This window comes from Hemitrygon akajei, chromosome 11 (genome assembly GCF_048418815.1).
Source record: "Hemitrygon akajei chromosome 11, sHemAka1.3, whole genome shotgun sequence".
In the NCBI taxonomy this organism is placed as follows: domain Eukaryota; kingdom Metazoa; phylum Chordata; class Chondrichthyes; order Myliobatiformes; family Dasyatidae; genus Hemitrygon; species Hemitrygon akajei.
In genome coordinates, this window is record NC_133134.1 from 172,961,698 (window position 1) to 172,984,640 (window position 22,943).

At 59.3% G+C, this 22,943-nt stretch overlaps 2 protein-coding genes across 6 annotated transcripts in view; one reads left to right on the top strand and one right to left on the bottom strand.

Moving 5' to 3' along the window:
* The window catches only part of LOC140735211 (CMP-N-acetylneuraminate-beta-galactosamide-alpha-2,3-sialyltransferase 1-like), a 36,701-nt gene extending 29,885 nt beyond the window's left edge, over positions 1–6,816 (top strand). For 2 of the 5 annotated variants that reach the window (XM_073059992.1, XM_073059994.1), the window contains 2 exons: positions 3,896–4,015; positions 6,365–6,689. In XM_073059992.1, the coding sequence (XP_072916093.1) occupies positions 3,896–4,015; positions 6,365–6,541 (297 nt within the window). In that variant the 3' untranslated portion in view covers positions 6,542–6,689. Of the gene's footprint in view, positions 1–3,895; positions 4,016–6,364 lie in introns of all 5 variants that reach the window. The other 3 variants (XM_073059990.1, XM_073059991.1, XM_073059993.1) reach the window with 2 other exon arrangements.
* Positions 6,817–14,916: 8,100 nt separating this feature from the next.
* mtss1 (MTSS I-BAR domain containing 1) lies at positions 14,917–21,372 on the bottom strand. Its single transcript, XM_073062279.1, is given in 5 exon segments — positions 14,917–15,012; positions 15,014–15,588; positions 15,956–15,982; positions 19,492–19,636; positions 21,212–21,372. Coding segments are annotated over 5 exon segments (813 nt in total). The 5' UTR covers positions 21,236–21,372; the 3' UTR covers positions 14,917–14,970.
* Positions 21,373–22,943: the final 1,571 nt, after the last annotated feature.

A 22,943-nucleotide genomic window follows, 5' to 3' on the forward strand; every position in this document is an offset into this window, starting at 1 on the left:
CCAGACCCCGTAAACACCACCCTCACCGCAGACCCCGTCAACACCCTCACCGCAGACCCTGTCAACACCACCCTCACCCCAGACCCCGTAAACACCACCCTCACCGCAGACCCCGTCAACACCCTCACCGCAGACCCTGTCAACACCACCCTCACCGCAGACCCTGTCAACACCACCCTCACCGCAGACCCCGTCACCACCCTCACCGCAGACCCCGTCACCACCCTCACCGCAGACCCTGTCAACACCACCCTCACCGCAGACCCCGTAAACACCACCCTCACCGCAGACCCCGTAAACACCCTCACCGCAGACCCCGTCACCACCCTCACCGCAGACCCTGTCAACACCACCCTCACCGCAGACCCCGTAAACACCCTCACCGCAGACCCCGTCACCACCCTCACCGCAGACCCCGTCACCACCCTCACCGCAGACCCTGTCAACACCACCCTCACCGCAGACCCCGTCAACACCCTCACCGCAGACCCCGTCAACATCCTCACCGCAGACCCCGTCAACATCCTCACCGCAGACCCCGTAAACACCACCCTCACCGCAGACCCCGTCAACACCACCCTCACCGCAGACCCCGTCACCACCCTCACCGCAGACCCCGTAACCACCCTCACCGCAGACCCCGTCAACATCCTCACCGCAGACCCCGTAAACACCACCCTCACCGCAGACCCCGTCAACACCCTCACCGCAGACCCCGTCAACATCCTCACCGCAGACCCCGTCAACATCCTCACCGCAGACCCCGTAAACACCACCCTCACCGCAGACCCCGTCAACACCACCCTCACCGCAGACCCCGTCACCACCCTCACCGCAGACCCCGTCAACACCACCCTCACCGCAGACCCCGTCACCACCACCCTCACCGCAGACCCCGTAAACACCACCCTCACCGCAGACCCCGTCAACATCACCCACACCGCAGACCCCGTAAACACCACCCTCACCCCAGACCCCGTCAACACCACCCTCACCGCAGACCCCGTCAACACCACCCTCACCCCAGACCCCGTCAACACCACCCTCACCGCACTCCCCGTAAACACCACCCTCACCGCAGACCCCGTCAACATCCTCACCGCAGACCCCGTCAACACCACCCTCACCGCAGACCCCGTCACCACCACCCTCACCGCAGACCCCGTCACCACCCTCACCGCAGACCCCGTCAACACCCTCACCGCAGACCCCGTCACCACCACCCTCACCGCAGACCCCGTAAACACCACCCTCACCTCAGACCCCGTCACCACCACCCTCACCGCAGACCCCGTAAACACCACCCTCACCCCAGACCCCGTCAACACCACCCTCACCGCAGACCCCGTCAACACCACCCTCACCCCAGACCCCGTCAACACCACCCTCACCGCAGACCCCGTCAACACCACCCTCACCGCAGACCCCGTCACCACCCTCACCGCAGACCCCGTCAACACCACCCTCACCGCAGACCCCGTCAACACCCTCACCGCACTCCCCGTAAACACCACCATCACCGCAGACCCCGTCAACACCACCCTCACCGCACTCCCCGTAAACACCACCATCACCGCAGACCCCGTCAACACCACCCTCACCGCAGACCCCGTCAACACCACCCTCACCGCAGACCCCGTCAACACCACCCTCACCGCACTCCCCGTAAACACCACCATCACCGCAGACCCCGTCAACACCCTCACCGCAGACCCCGTCACCACCCTCACCGCAGACCCCGTCAACACCACCCTCACTGCAGACCCCGTCAACACCACCCTCACCGCAGACCCCGTCAACACCACCCTCACCTCAGACCCCGTCACCACCCTCACCGCAGACCCCGTCACCACCACCCTCACCGCAGACCCTGTCAACACCACCCTCACCGCAGACCCCGTCACCACCCTCACCGCAGACCCCGTCAACACCCTCACCGCAGACCCCGTCACCACCCTCACCGCAGACCCCGTCAACACCCTCACCGCAGACCCCGTCACCACCCTCACCGCAGACCCCGTCACCACCACCCTCACCGCAGACCCCGTCAACACCCTCACCGCAGACCCTGTCACCACCACCCACACCGCAGACCTCGTCACCACCCTCACCGCAGACCCCGTAAACACCACCATCACCGCAGACCCCGTCAACACCCTCACCGCAGACCCCGTCAACACCACCCTCACCGCAGACCCCGTCACCACCCTCACCGCAGACCCCGTCAACACCACCCTCACCGCAGACCCCGTCAACACCCTCACCGCAGACCCCGTCAACACCACCCTCACCGCAGACCCCGTCAACACCCTCACCGCAGACCCCGTCAACACCACCCTCACCGCAGACCCCGTCACCACCCTCACCGCAGACCCCGTCAACACCACCCTCACCGCAGACCCTGTCACCACCACCCACACCGCTGACCCCGTCAACATCCTCACCGCAGACCCCGTCACCACCACCCACACCGCAGACCCCGTAAACACCCTCACCGCAGACCCCGTAAACACCACCCTCACCGCAGACCCCGTCAACACCACCCTCACCGCAGACCCCGTCAACACCCTCACCGCTGACCCCGTAAACAACACCCACACCGCAGACCCCGTCAACACCACCCTCACCGCAGACCCCGTCAACATCCTCACCGCTGACCCCGTCAACACCACCCTCACCGCAGACCCCGTCAACACCACCCTCAACGCAGACCCCGTCAACATCCTCACCGCAGACCCCGTCAACACCCTCACCGCTGACCCCGTAAACAACACCCACAACGCAGACCCCGTCAACACCACCCTCACCGCAGACCCCGTCAACATCCTCACCGCAGACCCCGTCAACATCCTCACCGCTGACCCCGTCAACATCCTCACCGCAGACCCCGTCAACATCCTCACCGCAGACCCCGTAAACACCACCCACACCGCAGACCCCGTCAACATCCTCACCGCAGACCCCGTAAACATCCTCACCGCAGACCCCGTAAACACCACCCACACCGCAGACCCCGTCAACATCCTCACCGCAGACCCCGTAAACATCCTCACCGCAGACTCCCGTCAACACCCTCACCGCAGACCCCGTCAACACCCTCACCGCAGACCCCGTCAACACCCTCACCGCTGACCCCGTAAACAACACCCACACCGCAGACCCCGTCAACACCACCCTCACCGCAGACCCCGTCACCACCACCCTCACCGCAGACCCCGTCAACATCCTCACCGCAGACCCCGTCAACACCACCCTCACCGCAGACCCCGTCACCACCACCCTCACCGCAGACCCCGTCAACATCCTCACCGCAGACCCCGTCAACACCACCCTCACCGCAGACCCCGTCACCACCACCCTCAACGCAGACCCCGTCAACATCCTCACCGCAGACCCCGTCAACACCCTCACCGCAGACCCCGTCAACATCCTCACCGCAGACCCCGTCACCACCACCCTCACCTCAGACCCCGTCACCACCACCTTCACCGCAGACCCCGTCAACACCCTCACCTCAGACCCCGTCAACATCACCCTCACCGCAGACCCCGTCAACACCCTCACCTCAGACCCCGTCAACACCACCCTCACCGCAGACCCCGTCAACACCCTCACCGCAGACCCCGTCAACACCCTCACCGCAGACCCTGTCAACACCACCCTCACTGCAGACCCCGTCACCACCACCCACACCGCAGACCCCGTAAACACCCTCACCGCAGACCCCGTCAACACCCTCACCGCAGACCCCGTCAACATCCTCACCGCAGACTCCCGTCGCCCTAACTGTAACTGCCCCAACGAGGGACAGTACACACAACCCAAGCATCTCCTAACCCCTAATCCTCGGGACCCACTGATCCCAACACCAGTGACCCCTGCTTTCTGACTACAGGCTGCCATCCTGCACCCTGGCTTCTTGCACTACGTGCATGAGGTGTGGGCAGAAGGTCATGGCCGTTACCCGTCCACCGGCCTCCTCGCCCTTGTCCTTGGCCTGCATCTGTGTGACCAGGTAACATTCTGAAGGGGACGGGTGAAAGTCAGGGTACATATTAGTACCAATGGTATAGGTAGGGAATGGGAGGAGGTCCTCAATACTACATAGGGAGTTTGGTAGAAAGCTGCAAAGTAGGATCTCCAGTGTAGTAATCTCTGGCCTGCTGCCTGTGCCATGTGTCAGTGAGGGTAAAAAGAGACCATCTTGACTGTTGACTGTGTGGCTGAGGATCTGGTGCAGGGGCAGGCGTACAGATTTCTGGATCACTGGGATCTCTTCTGTGGAATGAATGACCTGTACAAAAGGGACAGGTTACACCTGAACCCGAGGGGGACCTATATCCTTATGAGCAGGTTGTCTAGAGCTGTTGGGGACGGTTTAAACAAATTTGGCAGGGCAATGGGAAACTGAGTGAACTGATAGGAATATGAAACCAATAATATAAAAGTGGATTTTTTTCCGATATGTAAAGAGCAAAAGAAATGTGAGAGTAGATATTGTATCACTGGAAAACAATGCTGGAGAGGCAGTAAAAGGGAGGGACGGGAAATATGGACAAACAGAACAAGTATTTTGCATCAGTCTTCACTGTGGAAGACACTAGCAGTATGTCAGGGTGCAGGGGAGAATATAGTTGCTATTACTAGGGAGAAGGTGCTTGGGAAACTGAAAGGTCTGAAGATAGACAGGTCACCTGCACCAGTTGGAATATACCCCAGGCTTCTGAGAGAGGTGACTGAAGAGACTGTGGAAGCACTGGTAATAATCTTTCAAGAATCAATAGATTCTGGAATGGTTCTGGAAAACTGGGAAATTGCAAATGTCACTCCACTCTTTATGAAGGGAGCGAGACAGAAGAAAGGATATTATAGGCTAGTTAGCCTGACTTAGTGGTTGAAAAGATGTTGGATTCCATTGGTTTCAGGGTTCCTGGAGGGACATCACAAAAGTCAGCATGGTCTCCTCAAGGGAACTCTTGCCTGGCAAATCTGAAGATGTAACAAGCAGGATAGACAAAGGAGGATTGGTTGATGTTCTGTACTTGGATTTTCAAGGGGCCGTTGACATACATGAGACAGCTTAACAAGTTACGAGATTCTAGCATGGATAGAGCACTGGCTGATTGGCAGGAGGTAAAGAGTGGGAATAAAAAGAGCCTCACGTGGTTGGCTGCCAATGACCAGTGATGTTCTACCGGTGACTGTGTTGGGACCAATTCTGTTTACGTTATATTTCAATGATTTGAATGATGGAATTGATGACTTTGTGGCCAAGTTTGTGGAGGATACAAAGATAGGTGGAGAAACAGGTATTGAGGAAACAGAATCTGAAGAAGCACTTTGAGAAGCTGGGCAAAGAAGCGGCAGATGGAATGTTGTATGATCACGTACTTTGTCAGAAGGAATAAAGGCATACACTATTTTCTAAATGGAGAAAATTCAGAAATCAACCTGCAGGTTGAGTCAGGGTGAGGAAGACAAGTGCAATGTTAGTATTCACTTCGAGAGCAGTAGAATATAAAAACAAGGGTGTAATGCTGAGGCTTTATAAGTCATTGGTCAGACCACAGTTGGAGTATTGAGAGTTTTGGGCCCCTTATCTGAGAAAAGATATGCTGGCACTGGAGAAGGTCCAGAGGAGGTTCACGAGAATAATTTCAGGAATGAAGGGGTTAATGTATGAGGAGCTTTTGATGGTTCTGGGTCTGGATTTTAGAAGAATGAGGGGAGATCTCATTGAAACCTCTCATACGTTGAAAGACCTCGATAGTGTTTGTGGAGAGGATGTTTCCCATAGTGGGTCAGTCTTGAACCAGAGGGCAGATAGAAAAATGTCCATTTAGAACAGAGATGAGAAGGAATTTCTTTAGCCAGCGGGTGGTGAATCTGTGGAGTTTGTTCCCACAGGTGGCTCTGCAGGCCAAGTCATTGAGTATATTCAAAGCAGAGGTTGATAGGTTCTTTGTTAGTCAGAGTGACAAAGGTTACGGAGAGAAGGCAGCAGAATGAGTTTGAGAAGGACAATGTCAGCTATGATCCTATGTCTTACGGTAATGGGGCAGAGGGGAGGAGCGGAGAACAAGGGAGAGGGCAGAAATGAGGTGGGTAGGCGGGTAAGGGTTGGTGGGAGGGGGGAGATGTCTCCTGACTCTTCGACTCCCAAGGGCATGAGGTGCTGGGTCCAAGGCTGAGGGAGGAGACATCTGTGGTGAAGAAGCCGTGCTGGTTGGCTGGGGTGGGGTTCCCTTTACACACCTTAGCTCTGTGGTTTTGAGGGTCAGACTTGTTCCCTCAGCCTGGGGTTGTTTGCCCCCTTCCCACTGGATTCTGCTGTGGTCAGTGACACTGCTGTGACCCCCTCCAGCTCTCCGTGTTTGGCTACGGAATGGACGCCCGGGGCAATTGGCACCATTACTGGGAGAAGAACCGCGGGGCTGCAGCCTTCCACTTCACCGGAGTGCACGATGCCAACTTCGAGTCCGGCGTCATCTGGCAGCTGGCCAGGGTGGGGAAACTCCAGCTGTACAGGGGCCGGCCCTGATCCCCCTCCCTCCACACTGTCAGTCGGACTCAGCCGGGCATCATCATATCGAATCAGGAACGCCAGGTTCTACAGAGCAACACACACAAAGTGCCGGAGGAACTCAGCAGGTCAGGCAGCGTCTGTGGAAATGGATAAAGAGTTGGGAGGGAGGGTTTAACAGAGGATTTGCAGGGGCTCCCGGATGTGAGGGGAAAGTTTACTGAGGATTTGTAGGGGCTCCCGGATGTGAGGGGAAGGTTTACAGAGGATTTGCAGGGGCTGTCGGATGTGAGGGGAGGATTTACTGAGGATTTGCAGGGGCTTCCGGATGTGAGGGGAGGGTTTACAGAGGATTTGCAGGGGCTGTCGGATGTGAGGGGAGAGTTTACTGAGGATTTGCAGGGGCTGTCGGATGTGAGGGGAGGGTTTACTGAGGATTTGCAGGGGCTGTCGGATGTGAGGGGAGGGTTTACTGAGGATTTGCAGGGGCTGTCGGATGTGAGGGGAGGGTTTACTGAGGATTTGCAGGGGCTCCCGGATGTGAGGGGAGGATTTACAGAGGATTTGCAGGGGCTGTCGGATGTGACGGGAGGGTTTACTGAGGATTTTCAGGGGATCCCGGATGTGAGGGGAGGGTTTACTGAGGATTTGCAGGGGCTCCCGGATGTGAGGGGAGGGTTTACTGAGGATTTGCAGGGGCTCCCGGATGTGAGGGGAGGGTTTACTGAGGATTTGCAGGGGCTCCCGGATGTGAGGGGAGGGATTGCTGAGGGTTTGCAGGGGCTGCCGGATGTGAGGGGAGGGTTTACTGAGGATTTGCAGGGGCTCCCGGATGTGAGGGGAGGGTTTACTGAGGATTTGCAGGGGCTCCCGGATGTGAGGGGAGGGTTTACAGAGGATTTGCAGGGGCTGCCGGATGTGAGGGGAGGGTTTAACAGAGGATTTGCAGGGGCTCCCGGATGTGAGGGGAGAGTTTACTGAGGATTTGCAGGGGCTCCCGGATGTGAGGGGAGAGTTTACAGAGGATTTGCAGGAGCTGTCGGATGTGAGGCGAGAGTTTACAGAGGATTTTCAGGGGCTCCCGGATGTGAGGGGAGAGTTTACAGAGGATTTGCAGGGGCTTCCGGATGTGATGGGAGGGTTTACTGAGGATTTGCAGGGGCTGTCGGATGTGAAGGGAGAGTTTACTGAGGATTTTCAGGGCTGTCGGATTGAGGATTTTCAGGGGCTGTCGGATGTGAGGGGAGGATTTACAGAGGATTTGCAGGGGCTGTCGGATGTGAGGGGAGGGTTTACTGAGGATTTGCAGGGGCTGTCGGATGTGAGGGGAGGGTTTACTGAGGATTTGCAGGGGCTCCCGGATGTGAGGGGAGGGTTTAACAGAGGATTTGCAGGGGCTCCCGGATGTGAGGGGAAAGTTTACTGAGGATTTGCAGGGGCTCCCGGATGTGAGGGGAGGGTTTACTGAGGATTTTCAGGGGCTGTCGGATGTGAGGGGAGGATTTACAGAGGATTTGCAGGGGCTGTCGGATGTGAGGGGAGGGTTTACTGAGGATTTGCAGGGGCTCCCGGATGTGAGGGGAGGGTTTACTGAGGGTTTGCAGGGGCTCCCGGATGTGAGGGGAGGGTTTGCAGGGGCTCCCGGATGTGAGGGGAGGGTTTGCAGGGGCTCCCGGATGTGAGGGGAGGGTTTGCAGGGGCTCCCGGATGTGAGGGGAGGGTTTACTGAGGGTTTGCAGGGGCTCCCGGATGTGAGGGGAGGGTTTGCAGGGGCTCCCGGATGTGAGGGGAGGGTTTGCAGGGGCTCCCGGATGTGAGGGGAGGGTTTGCAGGGGCTCCCGGATGTGAGGGGAGGGTTTGCAGGGGCTCCCGGATGTGAGGGGAGGGTTTGCAGGGGCTCCCGGATGTGAGGGGAGGGTTTACTGAGGGTTTGCAGGGGCTCCCGGATGTGAGGGGAGGGTTTGCAGGGGCTGCCGGATGTGACGGGAGGGTTTACTGAGGATTTGCAGGGGCTGTCGGATGTGAGGGGAGGGTTTACTGAGGATTTGCAGGGGCTGTCGGATGTGAGGGGAGGATTTACAGAGGATTTGCAGGGGCTGCCGGATGTGAGGGGAGGATTTACAGAGGATTTGCAGGGGCTGCCGGATGTGAGGGGAGGATTTACAGAGGATTTGCAGGGGCTGCCGGATGTGAGGGGAGGATTTACAGAGGTTTTGCAGGGGCTGTCGGATGTGAGGGGAGGGTTTACTGAGGATTTGCAGGGGCTGTCGGATGTGAGGGGAGGGTTTACTGAGGATTTGCAGGGGCTCCCGGATGTGAGGGGAGGGTTTACTGAGGATTTGCAGGGGCTGTCGGATGTGAGGGGAGGGTTTACTGAGGATTTGCAGGGGCTGTCGGATGTGAGGGGAGGGTTTACTGAGGATTTGCAGGGGCTCCCGGATGTGAGGGGAGGGTTTACTGAGGATTTGCAGGGGCTGTCGGATGTGAGGGGAGGGTTTACTGAGGATTTGCAGGGGCTGTCGGATGTGATGGGAGGGTTTACTGAGGATTTGCAGGGGCTCCCGGATGTGAGGGGAGGGTTTACTGAGGATTTGCAGGGGCTGTCGGATGTGAGGGGAGGGTTTACTGAGGATTTGCAGGGGCTGTCGGATGTGAGGGGAGGGTTTACTGAGGATTTGCAGGGGCTCCCGGATGTGAGGGGAGGGTTTACTGAGGATTTGCAGGGGCTGTCGGATGTGACGGGAGGGTTTACTGAGGATTTGCAGGGGCTCCCGGATGTGAGGGGAGGGTTTACTGAGGATTTGCAGGGGCTGTCGGATGTGAGGGGAGGGTTTACTGAGGATTTGCAGGGGCTCCCGGATGTGAGGGGAGGGTTTGCTGAGGATTTGCAGGGGCTCCCGGATGTGAGGGGAGGGTTTACTGAGGATTTGCAGGGGCTGTCGGATGTGAGGGGAGGGTTTACTGAGGATTTGCAGGGGCTGTCGGATGTGAGGGGAGGGTTTACTGAGGATTTGCAGGGGCTCCCGGATGTGAGGGGAGGGTTTGCAGGGGCTGTCGGATGTGAGGGGTGGGTTTACTGAGGATTTGCAGGGGCTCCCGGATGTGAGGGGAGGGTTTACTGAGGATTTGCAGGGGCTCCCGGATGTGAGGGGAGGGTTTGCAGGGGCTGTCGGATGTGAGGGGTGGGTTTACTGAGGATTTGCAGGGGCTCCCGGATGTGAGGGGAGGGTTTACTGAGGATTTGCAGGGGCTGTCGGATGTGAGGGGAGGGTTTACTGAGGATTTGCAGGGGCTGTCGGATGTGAGGGGAGGGTTTACAGAGGATTTGCAGGGGCTGTCGGATGTGAGGGGAGGGTTTACTGAGGATTTGCAGGGGCTGTCGGATGTGAGGGGAGGGTTTGCTGAGGATTTGCAGGGGCTGCCGGATGTGAGGGGAGGGTTTACTGAGGATTTGCAGGGGCTGTCGGATGTGAGGGGAGGGTTTACTGAGGATTTGCAGGGGCTGCCGGATGTGAGGGGAGGGTTTGCTGAGGATTTGCAGGGGCTGCCGGATGTGAGGGGAGGGTTTACTGAGGATTTGCAGGGGCTGTCGGATGTGACGCGAGGGTTTACTGAGGATTTGCAGGGGCTGTCGGATGTGACGCGAGGGTTTACTGAGGATTTGCAGGGGCTGTCGGATGTGAGGGGAGGGTTTACTGAGGATTTGCAGGGGCTCCCGGATGTGAGGGGAGGGTTTACTGAGGATTTGCAGGGGCTCCCGGATGTGAGGGGAGGGTTTACTGAGGATTTGCAGGGGCTCCCGGATGTGAGGGGAGGGTTTACTGAGGATTTGCAGGGGCTGTCGGATGTGAGGGGAGAGCTTGCAGGGGCTCCCGGATGTGAGGGGAGGGTTTACTGAAGATTTGCAGGGGCTCCCGGATGTGAGGGGAGGGTTTGCTGAGGATTTGCAGGGGCTGCCGGATGTGAGGGGAGGATTTACAGAGGATTTGCAGGGGCTGCCGGATGTGAGGGGAGGATTTACAGAGGATTTGCAGGGGCTGCCGGATGTGAGGGGAGGATTTACAGAGGATTTGCAGGGGCTGCCGGATGTGAGGGGAGGATTTACAGAGGATTTGCAGGGGCTGTCGGCTGTGAGGGGAGGATTTACAGAGGATTTGCAAGGGCTGTCGGATGTGAGGTGAGGCTTGTAGCTGCTGCCCAACCTACTGAGGGCCTCCAGCAATTTTGGTTTTCATTTCACCATTGTACTGCTGCATTTTGTGTTGTGTGTGAAGACTAAGGGGCAGTTTTCAGCAATAAATGACAATGCAATGTGCAGAAGTGACTTCGAATTCCTTTAATTGAAGACTGCAGCAGTGACTACAAGGAGGAAATATTATGATCTTGACAGAATGAGAAAAAACGACAGACATGGTGCCTCGGTCCGACAGACGGAACCAAAAGATGGCCTCAGCCGATAGGTTAGCGTTCTGAAGCACGTTTCGCTCCGATCCCTGGACCTGGCTGTTAGTGTTTGAAGCAGCGAGCGAGGGAGGCAGTTGTGTATAATCTACCTGGCCAGTTGGTGTCTCCTGTGAGACTGGCTGAGTTGTGGGCTCTGCTGTCTGGCCAGTGCCGTCTGCCCATTCCTGCCTGTCTGCCGTTCAACCTCGGTGCCGAAAACAGTGCTGAGAATTCAATTTAACAGAATCGAGGCCAAATTGGAAACCTCTGATGGGGAGACGATGAGTTTATCCAAATCTAGAGTTTTCAATCTGTACAAAAAAGGAATTTTGTCTCTTCAACTTTTATTAAAGAATTAATAACCAGTTTTCAAAACCCTGGCAGAAAACCTCAATGAAAAACTGTCAAATAAAGTTGCTGCCATCACCTTCGACACAGTAGGATGCAGCCAAACCTCGAACTGCAATGGATACATCGATAACACAAAAAAAAATCCAAAGTTTACCGCGTTTAATAAACCTCTGAGTCTCTTCCCCTCCCCATGAATCAGATTCTGGCCTAAAGTGCAAAGATTGCAAAAATACTCCTGCAAATTCAACATTTGTGCTTTTCAGAGATGATGGGCCAGTGGCAGCCACCCACTTCGTTCCCTGAACCCAGTGCCCGACCCTCAGCACCCTCTGGTTCAGGAGGGTGCCCTCAGGCAGGGGATGAGCTCTACCTGTTGGACTCCAGGGCTGTGGGAACGATGAAGCCAGTCAGACAACCTGACTGACCCTTGACCGCAGGGGACCAATCTCCACCCCTGAGACAGTGACTCCTTCCCCACTTGTAGTGTTGCTCACCCCCTGCCCCCAGCGCCTCTGGGCTGGGAGATCTGGCCAGGACATCAAGGACCAATCAGCAGAAATCTCTCTCCGTATCCCACAGGAACCATGAATGGATGCACGGGGGTGGGGTGAATCAGCCCAGTGCAGCCTCATGGGCAGAGTATTCTCTGGAACCACACGGGCTGGGAGGATGTGCTGGTAATGGGTCCAAGGGCCTCCAAGCCTGGGGTTACAGATGTGGACACATATTCTAGCTGTGGCCATTGGGACTGGCCAATTTCACCAACAGCGAGTACCGCAAACCTGAAGCAGTGAACAGCCCCCTAGGCTTTACCATTCCACCATTCTTTGGGCCTTTGCTCTGTAACTACTTGACCTAACTGGTTCAGTTCACCAGTGGAAGCACAAACTGGAAGCTCCCTCAACAGGTGACCATTTGGGAGGGAGGTACAGGCAGGGACGTGGTCTCAGTCCGTAGGTGACCGTTGGGAGGGAGGGACATGATCTCAGTCTGTAGGTGTCAATGGGGAGGGAGGTACTGACAGAAACGCAGTCCCGGTCCGTAGATGACCGTTGGGAGGGAGGTACAGGCAGTGACGTGGTCTCAGTCTGTAGGTGACCATAGGGAGGAAGATACAGGCAGGGACGTGGTCTCAGTCCATAGGTGACCATTTGGGGGGCAGATACAGGCAGGGACGTGGTCTCAGTCTGTAGGTGACCATTGGGAGGCAGATACAGGCAGGGACGTGGTCTCAGTCCGTAGGTGACCATTTGGGGGGCAGATACAGGCAGGGACGTGGTCTCAGTCTGTAGGTGACCGTTGGGAGGGAGGTACAGGCAGGGACGTGGTCTCAGTCTGTAGGTGACCATTTGGGGGGCAGAGATACAGGCAGGGACGTGGTCTCAGTCCATAGGTGATTGTTGGGAGGCAGATACAGGCAGGGACGTGGTCTCAGTCCGTAGGTGACCGTTGGGAGGGAGGGTACAGGCAGGGACGTGGTCTCAGTCTGTAGGTGACCATTTGGGGGGCAGATACAGGCAGGGATGTGGTCTCAGTCCATAGGTGATCGTTGGGAGGCAGATACAGGCAGGGACGTGGTCTCAGTCCGTAGGTGACCGTTGGGAGGGAGGTACAGGCAGGGACGTGGTCTCAGTCTGTAGTTGACCATTTGGGGGGCAGATACAGGCAGGGATGTGGTCTCAGTCCATAGGTGACCATTTGGGAGGCAGATACAGGCAGGGATGTGGTCTCAGTCCGTAGGTGACTATTGGGAGGCAGATACAGGCAGGGACGTGGTCTCAGTCTGTAGGTGACTATTGGGAGGCAGATACAGGCAGGGACGTGGTCTCAGTCCATAGGTGACCATTTGGGGGGCAGATACAGGCAGGGACGTGGTCTCCGTCTGTAGGTGACCGTTGGGAGGGAGGTACAGGCAGGGACGTGGTCTCCGTCTGTTGGTGACCGTTGGGAGGGAGGTACAGGCAGGGACGTGGTCTCCGTCTGTAGGTGACCGTTGGGAGGGAGGTACAGGCAGGGACGTGGTCACAGTCTGTAGGTGATCGTTGGGAGGAGGTACAGGCAGGGACGCGGTCTCAGTCCGTGGTGATGCAGGAACAAACCTGCTCTCTCCTGATAGATTCACTAACCCTCAGCTGCAATCTAAGATTATTTCAGTTTGGAGCTAAGTGTTGCAATCAGTTTTCCCAGAGAGCATTTCTAGCTGGTTTGGTGGACAGCGAGTGAGGTGTAGCCACTCCAATAGACAATATTTGTATCCCGGTCTGTCACTGACTTTCCCAAAGGCCAGTTGGTTGTCAGAGGCCGAGTTTGGCACATTTAGTAGGAAGAGGCACTTGGAGGAACAAGCGAGGGTCACCAGTCATCCCAGACATCCAGGCTGACTCGCAATGAGGCTGCAGAGCAGCAGGGTCAGAGGGCACTGGGACAAAGGTCAATAGGAATTTGCCAGAGTCAGAGGGCACCCAAGCAAGTTATAAAAATCTATCAATTACAGGAGAGATTCATTGTCACTAAGCTTCTGATTTTAAAACTTATTTTTAAAAATAACAAACATCCTTTAAAACCGAAACACTTTGGATGTGCCAACAATGACAAAAAACTGCCCAGTTCAGTGAAAAGCACAGATAAGGAGGGGCTGTTGAAGCTCGAGGACAACTCCTCACCACAAAGCAATAGGCACCAGCACAAACAGAAATCAAACATTTACAAACTATATTCTGAACTAAGTAAAGACTTTCGCTTCAGGGAGTGGTGGAACATTAAAGGCAGCAAATCCACTGAACTACCAGAAGCTTTCTCAATAAATATCCGTCGATGTGAAGCCAATGGGATTCACCCACCAGCCAAGCACCGCGCGGGTTTACAAGAGATCTGATGGGGTTTCTGTGGGACTGTTTTGTTTGCGAGAAACCAGTGGAACTTTCCACAGGATGCAAGTCCTCAGCAGATGCACAGCATAACTCAGCTTCACCGCAGTGAGGCCAGGAAGGAGATGACAACTCAGCTTTGCTTGTGAATCGCTGCATTCCCACTGCGCCTTTCCTCACCAGCCTGTGGTGTGGAAGGAATGAGGTATCACCTCCACTACCCCCCGGGGAGCCGAGGTTGACCTTGGACATTGCCTGCACTGCCAGTGTCACCTCCACCCTGAGGAGTGTGAGATGGTCCCCTGTCCACAAGCACTCAGGGTGCTGAGGGTTTCTCTGTGGTGAGAGGCTTACCCCCCCAGGGAAGCAGGGATGAGGGAAGGTCCTGACCAAGGCTCATGGTGGGGACTCAGTCCAAGGCCAACTACTAGTCATATGGGGGGGGGGGGGGGGGGAGGAGAGAGAGAGGCAGCAAGAGGGAGCAAGGGTGGGCAGGTCAGTGAGGGGAGGGAGGGCGAGTCAGAGGGGGAGGGAGGGCGAGTCAGAGGGGGAGGGAGGGCGGGTCAGAGGGGGAGGGAGGGCGAGTCAGAGGGGGAGGGAGGGCGGGTCAGTGAGGGGAGGGAGGGCGAGTCAGTGAGGGGAGGGAGGGCGAGTCAGAGGGGGAGGGAGGGCGGGTCAGTGAGGGGAGGGAGGGTGAGTCAGAGGGGGAGGGAGGGCGGGTCAGTGAGGGGGAGGGAGGGCGGGTCAGAGAGTGAGAGTGCTGGACCGAGCCATCCCAGCCGTACCCTAGATGATCTTTGGTGCGGACCGGTCATCAGTGACAGTTTTTCCTCAATTTGACGCCGCGCCGGATCATGGACAGGACGTCACCGGGCTCTGTGGGCGAGGGGTCCAGAGTGGGGTCTGTCCCCCCCATTGGCTGTGCTGGCAATCCGTTGCCAGTGGGGATGAGGTTGAGGCCGGTGGCCGCAGGCTGGGGTACGTAGCTCGGTATGGTACTCAGACTCTGTGCCGAACTACAGAGACCACGCCTTCCCTGTGCCAGGCCGCAGCGCGTGGCCTGAGGGACCACCCACTCCTCACTGCCTGACCGGCCAACAGGGGCCCCCCCGGACACCGGAACGGGCACCACCGGGGTGCGGATGGGGATGGGCACCCCGCTGACTGTACCCCGGCGGCCCGGCTTGCTGGATGGCTTCCGGCGGATGGTGGCGATGTGAGAGGGCATGGCCGGCTCCAGTTCAGTGAGCAGGCTAACGGTGGAGGCTGGACGCTTGTCTTGAAACATGCGGCGGTAGTTCTGGCTCAGGTCACTGTTCCTCGGGATGGTGGACGACTTGTCGAAATTCATCTGGTCCGTCAGGTCCTGCTCACCATGCAGGGAGATGTAGTCGTAATCCGCCACTGGGGGACAGGACGGGCATTAGTGCACGGCAGTGGAGACTGACCCCCACCCCTGGAGCCTGTCCATCACTCAGTGATAGCAATGGTCAATCTCCCTCAGCACCAGACCCTCACTCGTCCTGCACTCTTGCCACTGCTCCCTCCAACACTCAAGAGCTCGGTGAATGAGACCCTCACTTTCTGGGTGTGCACTCTACCTCTCTCTCCACCGACCGGCTGCCCAGCGTAGCATCTTTACTGCACCCACCTAACTGGAACCCTACAATGTACCCGTCAGCTGGGGCCAACTCAGAGACTACTCCGACACCTCCACCACCCACGAGAACACAGCATCCCCTTAAACCCAACGTAACCAAGAACAACTCACCCACCAGGGATGCCTCCTTCTTCACAGCTGAAGCACGACAGACGTGGCCAGTCATAGATGAGGGGGGGTGGGGAGGAGAGAGGCGGTGGGGGAAAGAGAGGCGGGGGGAGAGGCGGTGGGGGGAAGAGGCGGAGGGGGGAGAGAGGCGGAGGGGGGAGAGGGGCGGTGGGGCAGAGGGGGGAGAGAGGCGGTGGGGGGGAGAGAGGCAGAGGGGCAGAGGGGGAGACAGACGGAGAGGGGGGGAGAGGCGGGGCAGAGGGGGGAGAGGTGGAGGGGCAGAGGGGGAGAGAGGCGGAGGGACAGAGGGGGGAGAGAAGCGGAGGGGTGGGAGAGGTGGAGGGGCAGAGGGGGGAGAGAGGCGGAGGGGCAGAGGGGGAGAGAGGCGGAGGGGCAGAGGGGGAGAGAGGCGGAGGGGGAGAGAGGCGGAGAGAGAGAGAGGCGGAGGGGGAGAGAGGCGGAGGGGCAGAGGGGGGAGAGAGGCGGTGGGGGAGGGGGGAGAGAGGCGGTGGGGGAGGGGGGAGAGAGGCGGAGGGGAGGGGAGAGAGAGGCGGAGGGGGAGGGGGGGAGGGGAGAGAGGCGGAGGGGCAGAGGGGGGAGAGAGGCGGGGAGGGGGAGAGGCGGAGGGGCAGAGGGGGGAGAGAGGCGGTGGGGGGGAGAGGCGGAGGGGGGAAAGAGGCGGTGGGGGGAAGAGGGGCGGAGGGGCAGAGGGGGGAGAGAGGTGGTGGGGGAGAGAGGCGGGGGAGAGAGGCGGAGGGGGGAGAGAGGCGGAGGGGCAGAGGGGGAGAGAGGCGGTGGGGGGGAGGTGGTGGGGGGAGAGAGGCAGAGGGGGGAGAGAGGTGGTGGGGGAGAGAGGCGGAGGGGCAGAGGGGGAGAGAGGCGGTGGGGGGAGAGGTGGTGGGGGGAGAGGGGCAGAGGGGGGAGAGAGGTGGTGGGGGAGAGAGGCGGGGGGAGAGGCGGTGGGGGGAGAGGGGCAGAGGGGGAAGAGAGGCAGTGGGGGAAGAGAGACGGGGGGAAGAGGCGGAGGGGCAGAGGGGGGAGAGAGGCGGTGGGGGAAGAGAGGCGGGGGGAAGAGGCGGAGGGCAGAGGGGGGAGAGAGGCGGTGGGGGAAGAGAGGCGGGGGGAAGAGGCGGAGGGGCAGAGGGGGGAGAGAGGCGGTGGGGGAAGAGAGGCGGGGGAAGAGGTGGTGGGGGGGAGAGGGGCGGAGGGGCAGAGGGGGGAGAGAGGTGGTGGGGGAGAGAGGCGGGGGAAGAGGTGGTGGGGGGGAGAGGGGCGGAGGGGCAGGGGAAGAGAGGCAGTGGGGGAAGAGAGACGGGGGGAAGAGGCGGAGGGGCAGAGGGGGGAGAGAGGCGGTGGGGGAAGAGAGGCGGGGGGAGGAGAGGCGGGGGGAAGAGGCGGAGAGGCAGGGGGGTAGAGAGACGGAGGGGGAGAGAGGCGGAGGGGGAGAGGGGGGAGAGAGGCGGAGGGGGGAGAGGGGGGAGAGAGGCGGTGGGGGGAGAGAGGCGGAGGGGGGAGAGAGGCAGGGGGGGGAGAGAGGCGGAGGGGGAGTGAGGGGAGAGAGGCGGTGGGGGGAGAGAGGCGGTGGAGGGGCGGAGAGAAAGGTGGAGGGGCGGAGAGAAAGGTGGAGGGAGAGAGGCGGTGGGGGGGAGAGAGGCGGAGGGGGAGAGAGGTGGTCGAGGGGGGGAGAGAAAGGTGGAGGGGGGAGAGAAAGGTGGAGGGGGAGAGAGGGGAGAGAGGTGGGGGGAGAGAGGCGGTGGAGGGGCGGAGAGAGGCGGAGAGAAAGGTGGAGGGGCGGAGAGAAAGGTGGAGGGAGAGAGGCGGTGGGGGAGAGAGGCGGAGGGGGAGAGAGGTGGTCGAGGGGGGAGAGAAAGGTGGAGGGGGGAGAGAAAGGTGGAGGGGGAGAGAGGGGAGAGAGGTGGGGGGGAGAGAGGCGGTGGAGGGGCGGAGAGAGGCGGTGGAGGGGCGGAGAGAGGCGGTGGAGGGGCGGAGAGAGGCGGTGGAGGGGCGGAGAGAGGCGGAGAGAGGCGGTTGGGGGAGAGAGGCGGTCGAGGGGGGAGAGAAAGGTGGAGGGGGAGAGAAAGGTGGATTGGGAGAGAGGCGGAGGGGGGAGAGAGAGGCGGAGGGGCAGAGAGGCAGAGGGGGGAGAGAGACGGTGAGAGTTGGGGGGCGGAGAGAGAGTTGGTGGAGGGGCGGAGAGAAAGGTGGAGGGGCGGAGAGAAAGGTGGAGGGGCGGAGAGAGGCGGTGGGGGGAGAGAGGCGGTCGAGGGGGGAGAGAAAGGTGGAGGGGGGAGAGAAAGGTGGAGGGGGAGAGAGGCGGAGGGGGAGAGAGGCGGAGGGGGGAGAGAGGCGGAGGGGGAGAGAGGCGGTGAGAGTTGGGGGCGGAGAGAGAGTTGGAGGGGGCGGAGAGAAAGGTGGAGGGGGGGGGACAGAGGTGGGGGGGAGAAAGAGGTTACTTTGGGGATCATCAAATAACCTCAACACAATCATACCCTCAGTTCTAATGAAAATGCTCCAAAACCTGGGTCACTGTCCCTCCCCTGTCACTGGATCCTTCATTTCTTCACTGGGAGATTACAGACTACGCGGGTCGGGAATAACATCTCCTCCCTGCACCTTGGGGGTGTGCGCTTAGCCCACTGCTCTACTCTCTCTACACCCATGATTGTGTGACTGGACACGGCTCAAGTGCCATCTGTAAATTTGCCAATGACACAATTGTCAGAATTTCAGATGGTGAGATGGCATACAGGAGCGAGATACGTCAGCTAGTGAGCGGCATCACAGCAATAGCCTTGCACTCGATAGCCATAAGACTAAGGGACTGATTGTGGGCTTCAGGAAAGGAAAGTTGAGGGAATACACACCAGCCCTCATCGAGGGATGAGCTGTTTCAAGTTCCGGGGCGTCAACCTCTCCAAGGATCTATCCTGGGCCCAACGTATTGAGGCATATAGGCATGGCAGTGCCATTAGACATCTGAGGAAAATTTGTATGTCACCAAAGACTCTGGCAAGTTTCAACAGATATACTGTGTAGAGGATTCTACCTGGCTGCATCACCGTTCGGTGTGCAGGGGATCAGGAAGGGGCACAAGCCTTTCCAGCACCGAGAACTCCTCCAAAAGGCAGCACCCATCACGAAGAACCCATCACCTAAACATGCCCTCTTTCATTGTTACTGCAGGTACGGGAGCCTGAAGACCCACAATCAATGTTTCAGGGACGGCTTCTTTCCCTCTGCCATCAGATTTCTCAATGGACAATCAACCCATGAACACTACCTCACTATTTTTTTTCCTCTCTTTGCAAACCAACAAATTTCACAACATATCTCAGTGGTATTAAACCAACTTCTGATCCTGGGATAGCAGAACGCAAGAACTACAATTTAAATCTTCGGCCAAATAGCCTCGTTCCACCTCACCCAAAGTCACCCATGCATCTGAGGAGCTGTTCCCACCTCGTATGGTTTGTCATATTGCCCAGACTGACCCAACAACCTCCTCCTCCAAACCCTCTTGCCCCCAGACTGGCACTCACGGTGTGTGGGGATGGTGTCCTCGGAGACGGAGGGAGTGGTGGTCTGAGTGTTGTAGCCGCTGGAGCAGAGCAGTGAGTCCCGGCTGTGTCTCTGCATCTCACCCACGGCCCCGGAGCCCAACGTCAGGGCAGGGAATGACGGTATCTGCCGGGGGGGTGGGGGGGGCAGAGTGCGATCAGTATGGCCGACAGGGAGGCGCTGACAAGAGAGTGACGGGGGTCAGGAATTGAGGTGGAGGGGGCCAGGAGGAAAAAGGGTGGGGGTCTGGAGATCAAACACGAGGGAATCTGCAGATGCTGGAAATTCAAACAACACACAACAAGATGCTGGTGGAACACAGCAGGCCAGGCAGCATCTGTAGGAAGAAGCACCAGATCCAGAGCAGGCAAAAGACCAGAGCAAAGTGTCCATGAAGAGGAGGAGGATTGAAGATGGGAGAAGGGGTCATTGGTGGGGGTAGGACAGTCCTTGCCAAAGAAGTAAGCTCGGAGATGGAGCCGGCGGAAGAAGAGTTCAGCATCATGCCGTACGCGGAAATTGCTGAGTTTTGGGTGAAGGGGGACAAAGCTTTGACCAGAGTGGGGTGTCCATGAAGATGAGGAGGATTGAAGACGGGAGAAGGGGTCATCGGTGGGGGTAGGAGAGTCGACCAGAGCTGGGTGTCCATGAAGAGGAGGAGGATTGAAGACGGGAGAAGGGGTCATCGGTGGGGGTAGGAGAGTGGACCAGAGCTGGGTGTCCATGAAGATGAGGAGGATTGAAGACGGGAGAAGGGGTCATCGGTGGGGGGTAGGAGAGTCGACCAGAGCTGGATGTCCATGAAGAGGAGGAGGATTGACGACGGGAGAAGGGGTCATCGGTGGGGGTAGGAGAGTGGACCAGAGCTGGGTGTCCATGAAGAGGAGGAGGATTGAAAACGGGAGAAGGGGTCATCAGTGGGGGTAGGAGAGTCGACCAGAGCTGGGTGTCCATGAAGAGGAGGAGGATTGAAGATGGGAGAAAGGGTCATCGGTGGGGGTAGGAGAGTCGACCAGAGCTGGGTGTCCATGAAGAGGAGGATTGAAGACGGGAGAAGGGGTCATCGGTGGGGGGTAGGAGAGTCGACCAGAGCTGGGTGTCCATGAAGAGGAGGAGGATTGAAGACGGGAGAAGGGGTCATCGGTGGGGGTAGGAGAGTCGACCAGAGCTGGGTGTCCATGAAGAGGAGGATTGAAGACGGGAGAAGGGGTCATCGGTGGGGGTAGGAGAGTCGACCAGAGCTGGGTGTCCATGAAGAGGAGGATTGAAGACGGGAGAAGGGGTCATCGGTGGGGGTAGGAGAGTCGACCAGAGCTGGGTGTCCATGAAGATGAGGAGGATTGACGACGGGAGAAGGGGTCATCGGTGGGGGTAGGAGAGTCGACCAGAGCTGGGTGTCCTGACGAAGGGTCTCGGCCCGAAACGTCGACAGTGCTTCTCCCTATAGATGCTGCCTGGCCTTGCTGTGTTCCACCAGCATTTTGTGTGTGGGGGTCTGGAGATAACAGGGCGGGGGTTACCGGGAGAAAGAAGGTGGGGTCCAGGTGGTGGGGGGAGCAAGGGTGAGGGGCCCGGGGGGGTGGAGGGAGCAGACAGAGGGTCTCGGGCAGAGGGGGGGCCCCAGGGACAGAGGGAGCGGATGGAGGGTCTCGGGGGCAGGGGGAGCGGATGGAGGGTCTCGGGGGCGGAGGGAGTAGGTACCTTGTAGGTAGCCGTGGCCGTCATTGCCCGGGGTCTCTCTGCGCTGTATGCACAGACTCCTGGGGCTCCGTTGTGTCCAACAGCTGGGAGGGGGGCTCCACGGGCCTGACCGCGGTCTGAGGGTGGCAACGTGGTCCAGGCCTGAGAGAGAGAGAACACAGTGCCAGTGTGACTGTGCGATCAGGCACCACACCAAGTGTATTGACAGGGTCAAGCTGGACGGTGACCCAACCAAACTCTGAACGCCCACCTGGCCTCAGGCCAAGCAGCCCATCTGCTATGAGATCAGAATTGAGTGACCAGGAGACCCTGGAGTGGCCTGATGACCAGGGGAGTAGCCCGATGATGGGGGGGGTGTCCCGGAGTGGCCCGATGATGATGGGGGGGGGGGGGTGTCCCGGAGTGGCCCGATGATGATGGGGGGGGGGGTGTCCCGGAGTGGCCCGATGATGATGATGGGGGGGGGGGGGGTGTCCCGGAGTGGCCCGATGATGATGATGGGGGGGGGGGTGTCCCGGAGTGGCCCGATGATAATGATGGGGGGGGTGTGTCCCGGAGTGGCCCGATGATGATGGGGGGGGGGGTGTCCCGGAGTGGCCCGATGATAATGATGGGGGGGGGTGTCCCGGAGTGGCCCGATGATGATGATGATGGGGGGGGGGGGTGTCCCGGAGTGGCCCGATGATGATGGGGGGGGGGGTGTCCCGGAGTGGCCCGATGATAATGATGGGGGGGGGTGTCCCGGAGTGGCCCGATGATGATGATGATGGGGGGGGGGGTGTCCCGGAGTGGCCCGATGATGATGATGGGGGGGGGGGTGTCCCGGAGTGGCCCGATGATGATGATGATGATGGGGGGGGGGGTTGTCCCGGAGTGGCCCGATGATGATGGGGGGGGGGGGGGTGTCCCGGAGTGACCCGATGATGATGATGGGGGGGGGGGTGTCCCGGAGTGGCCCGATGATGATGATGGGGGGGGGGGGGTGTCCCGGAGTGGCCCGATGATAATGATGGGGGGGGGGTGTCCCGGAGTGGCCCGATGATGATGATGATGGGGGGGGGGTGTCCCGGAGTGGCCCGATGATGATGATGGGGGGGGGGGTGTCCCGGAGTGGCCCGATGATGATGATGATGGGGGGGGGGGGTGTCCCGGAGTGGCCCGATGATGATGATGATGATGGGGGGGGGGGGTTGTCCCGGAGTGGCCCGATGATGATGATGGGGGGGGGGGTGTCCCGGAGTGGCCCGATGATGATGATGGGGGGGGGGGGGGTGTCCCGGAGTGGCCCGATGATGATGATGGGGGGGGGGTGTCCCGGAGTGGCCCGATGATGATGATGATGGGGGGGTGTCCCGGAGTGGCCCGATGATGATGATGGGGGGGGGGGGTGTCCCGGAGTGGCCCGATGATGATGATGGGGGGGGGGGGGGGTGTCCCGGAGTGGCCCGATGATGATGATGGGGGGGGGGGGTGTCCCGGAGTGGCCCGATGATGATGGGTGGGGTGTCCCGGAGTGGCCCGATGATGATGATGGGGGGGGTGTCCCGGAGTGGCCCGATGATGATGATGGTGATGGGGGGGGGGGTGTCCCGGAGTGGCCCGATGATGATGATGATGGGGGGGGGGGGTGTCCCGGAGTGGCCCGATGATGATGATGATGATGGGGGGGGGGGTGTCCCGGAGTGGCCCGATGATGATGATGATGATGGGGGGGGTGTCCCGGAGTGGCCCG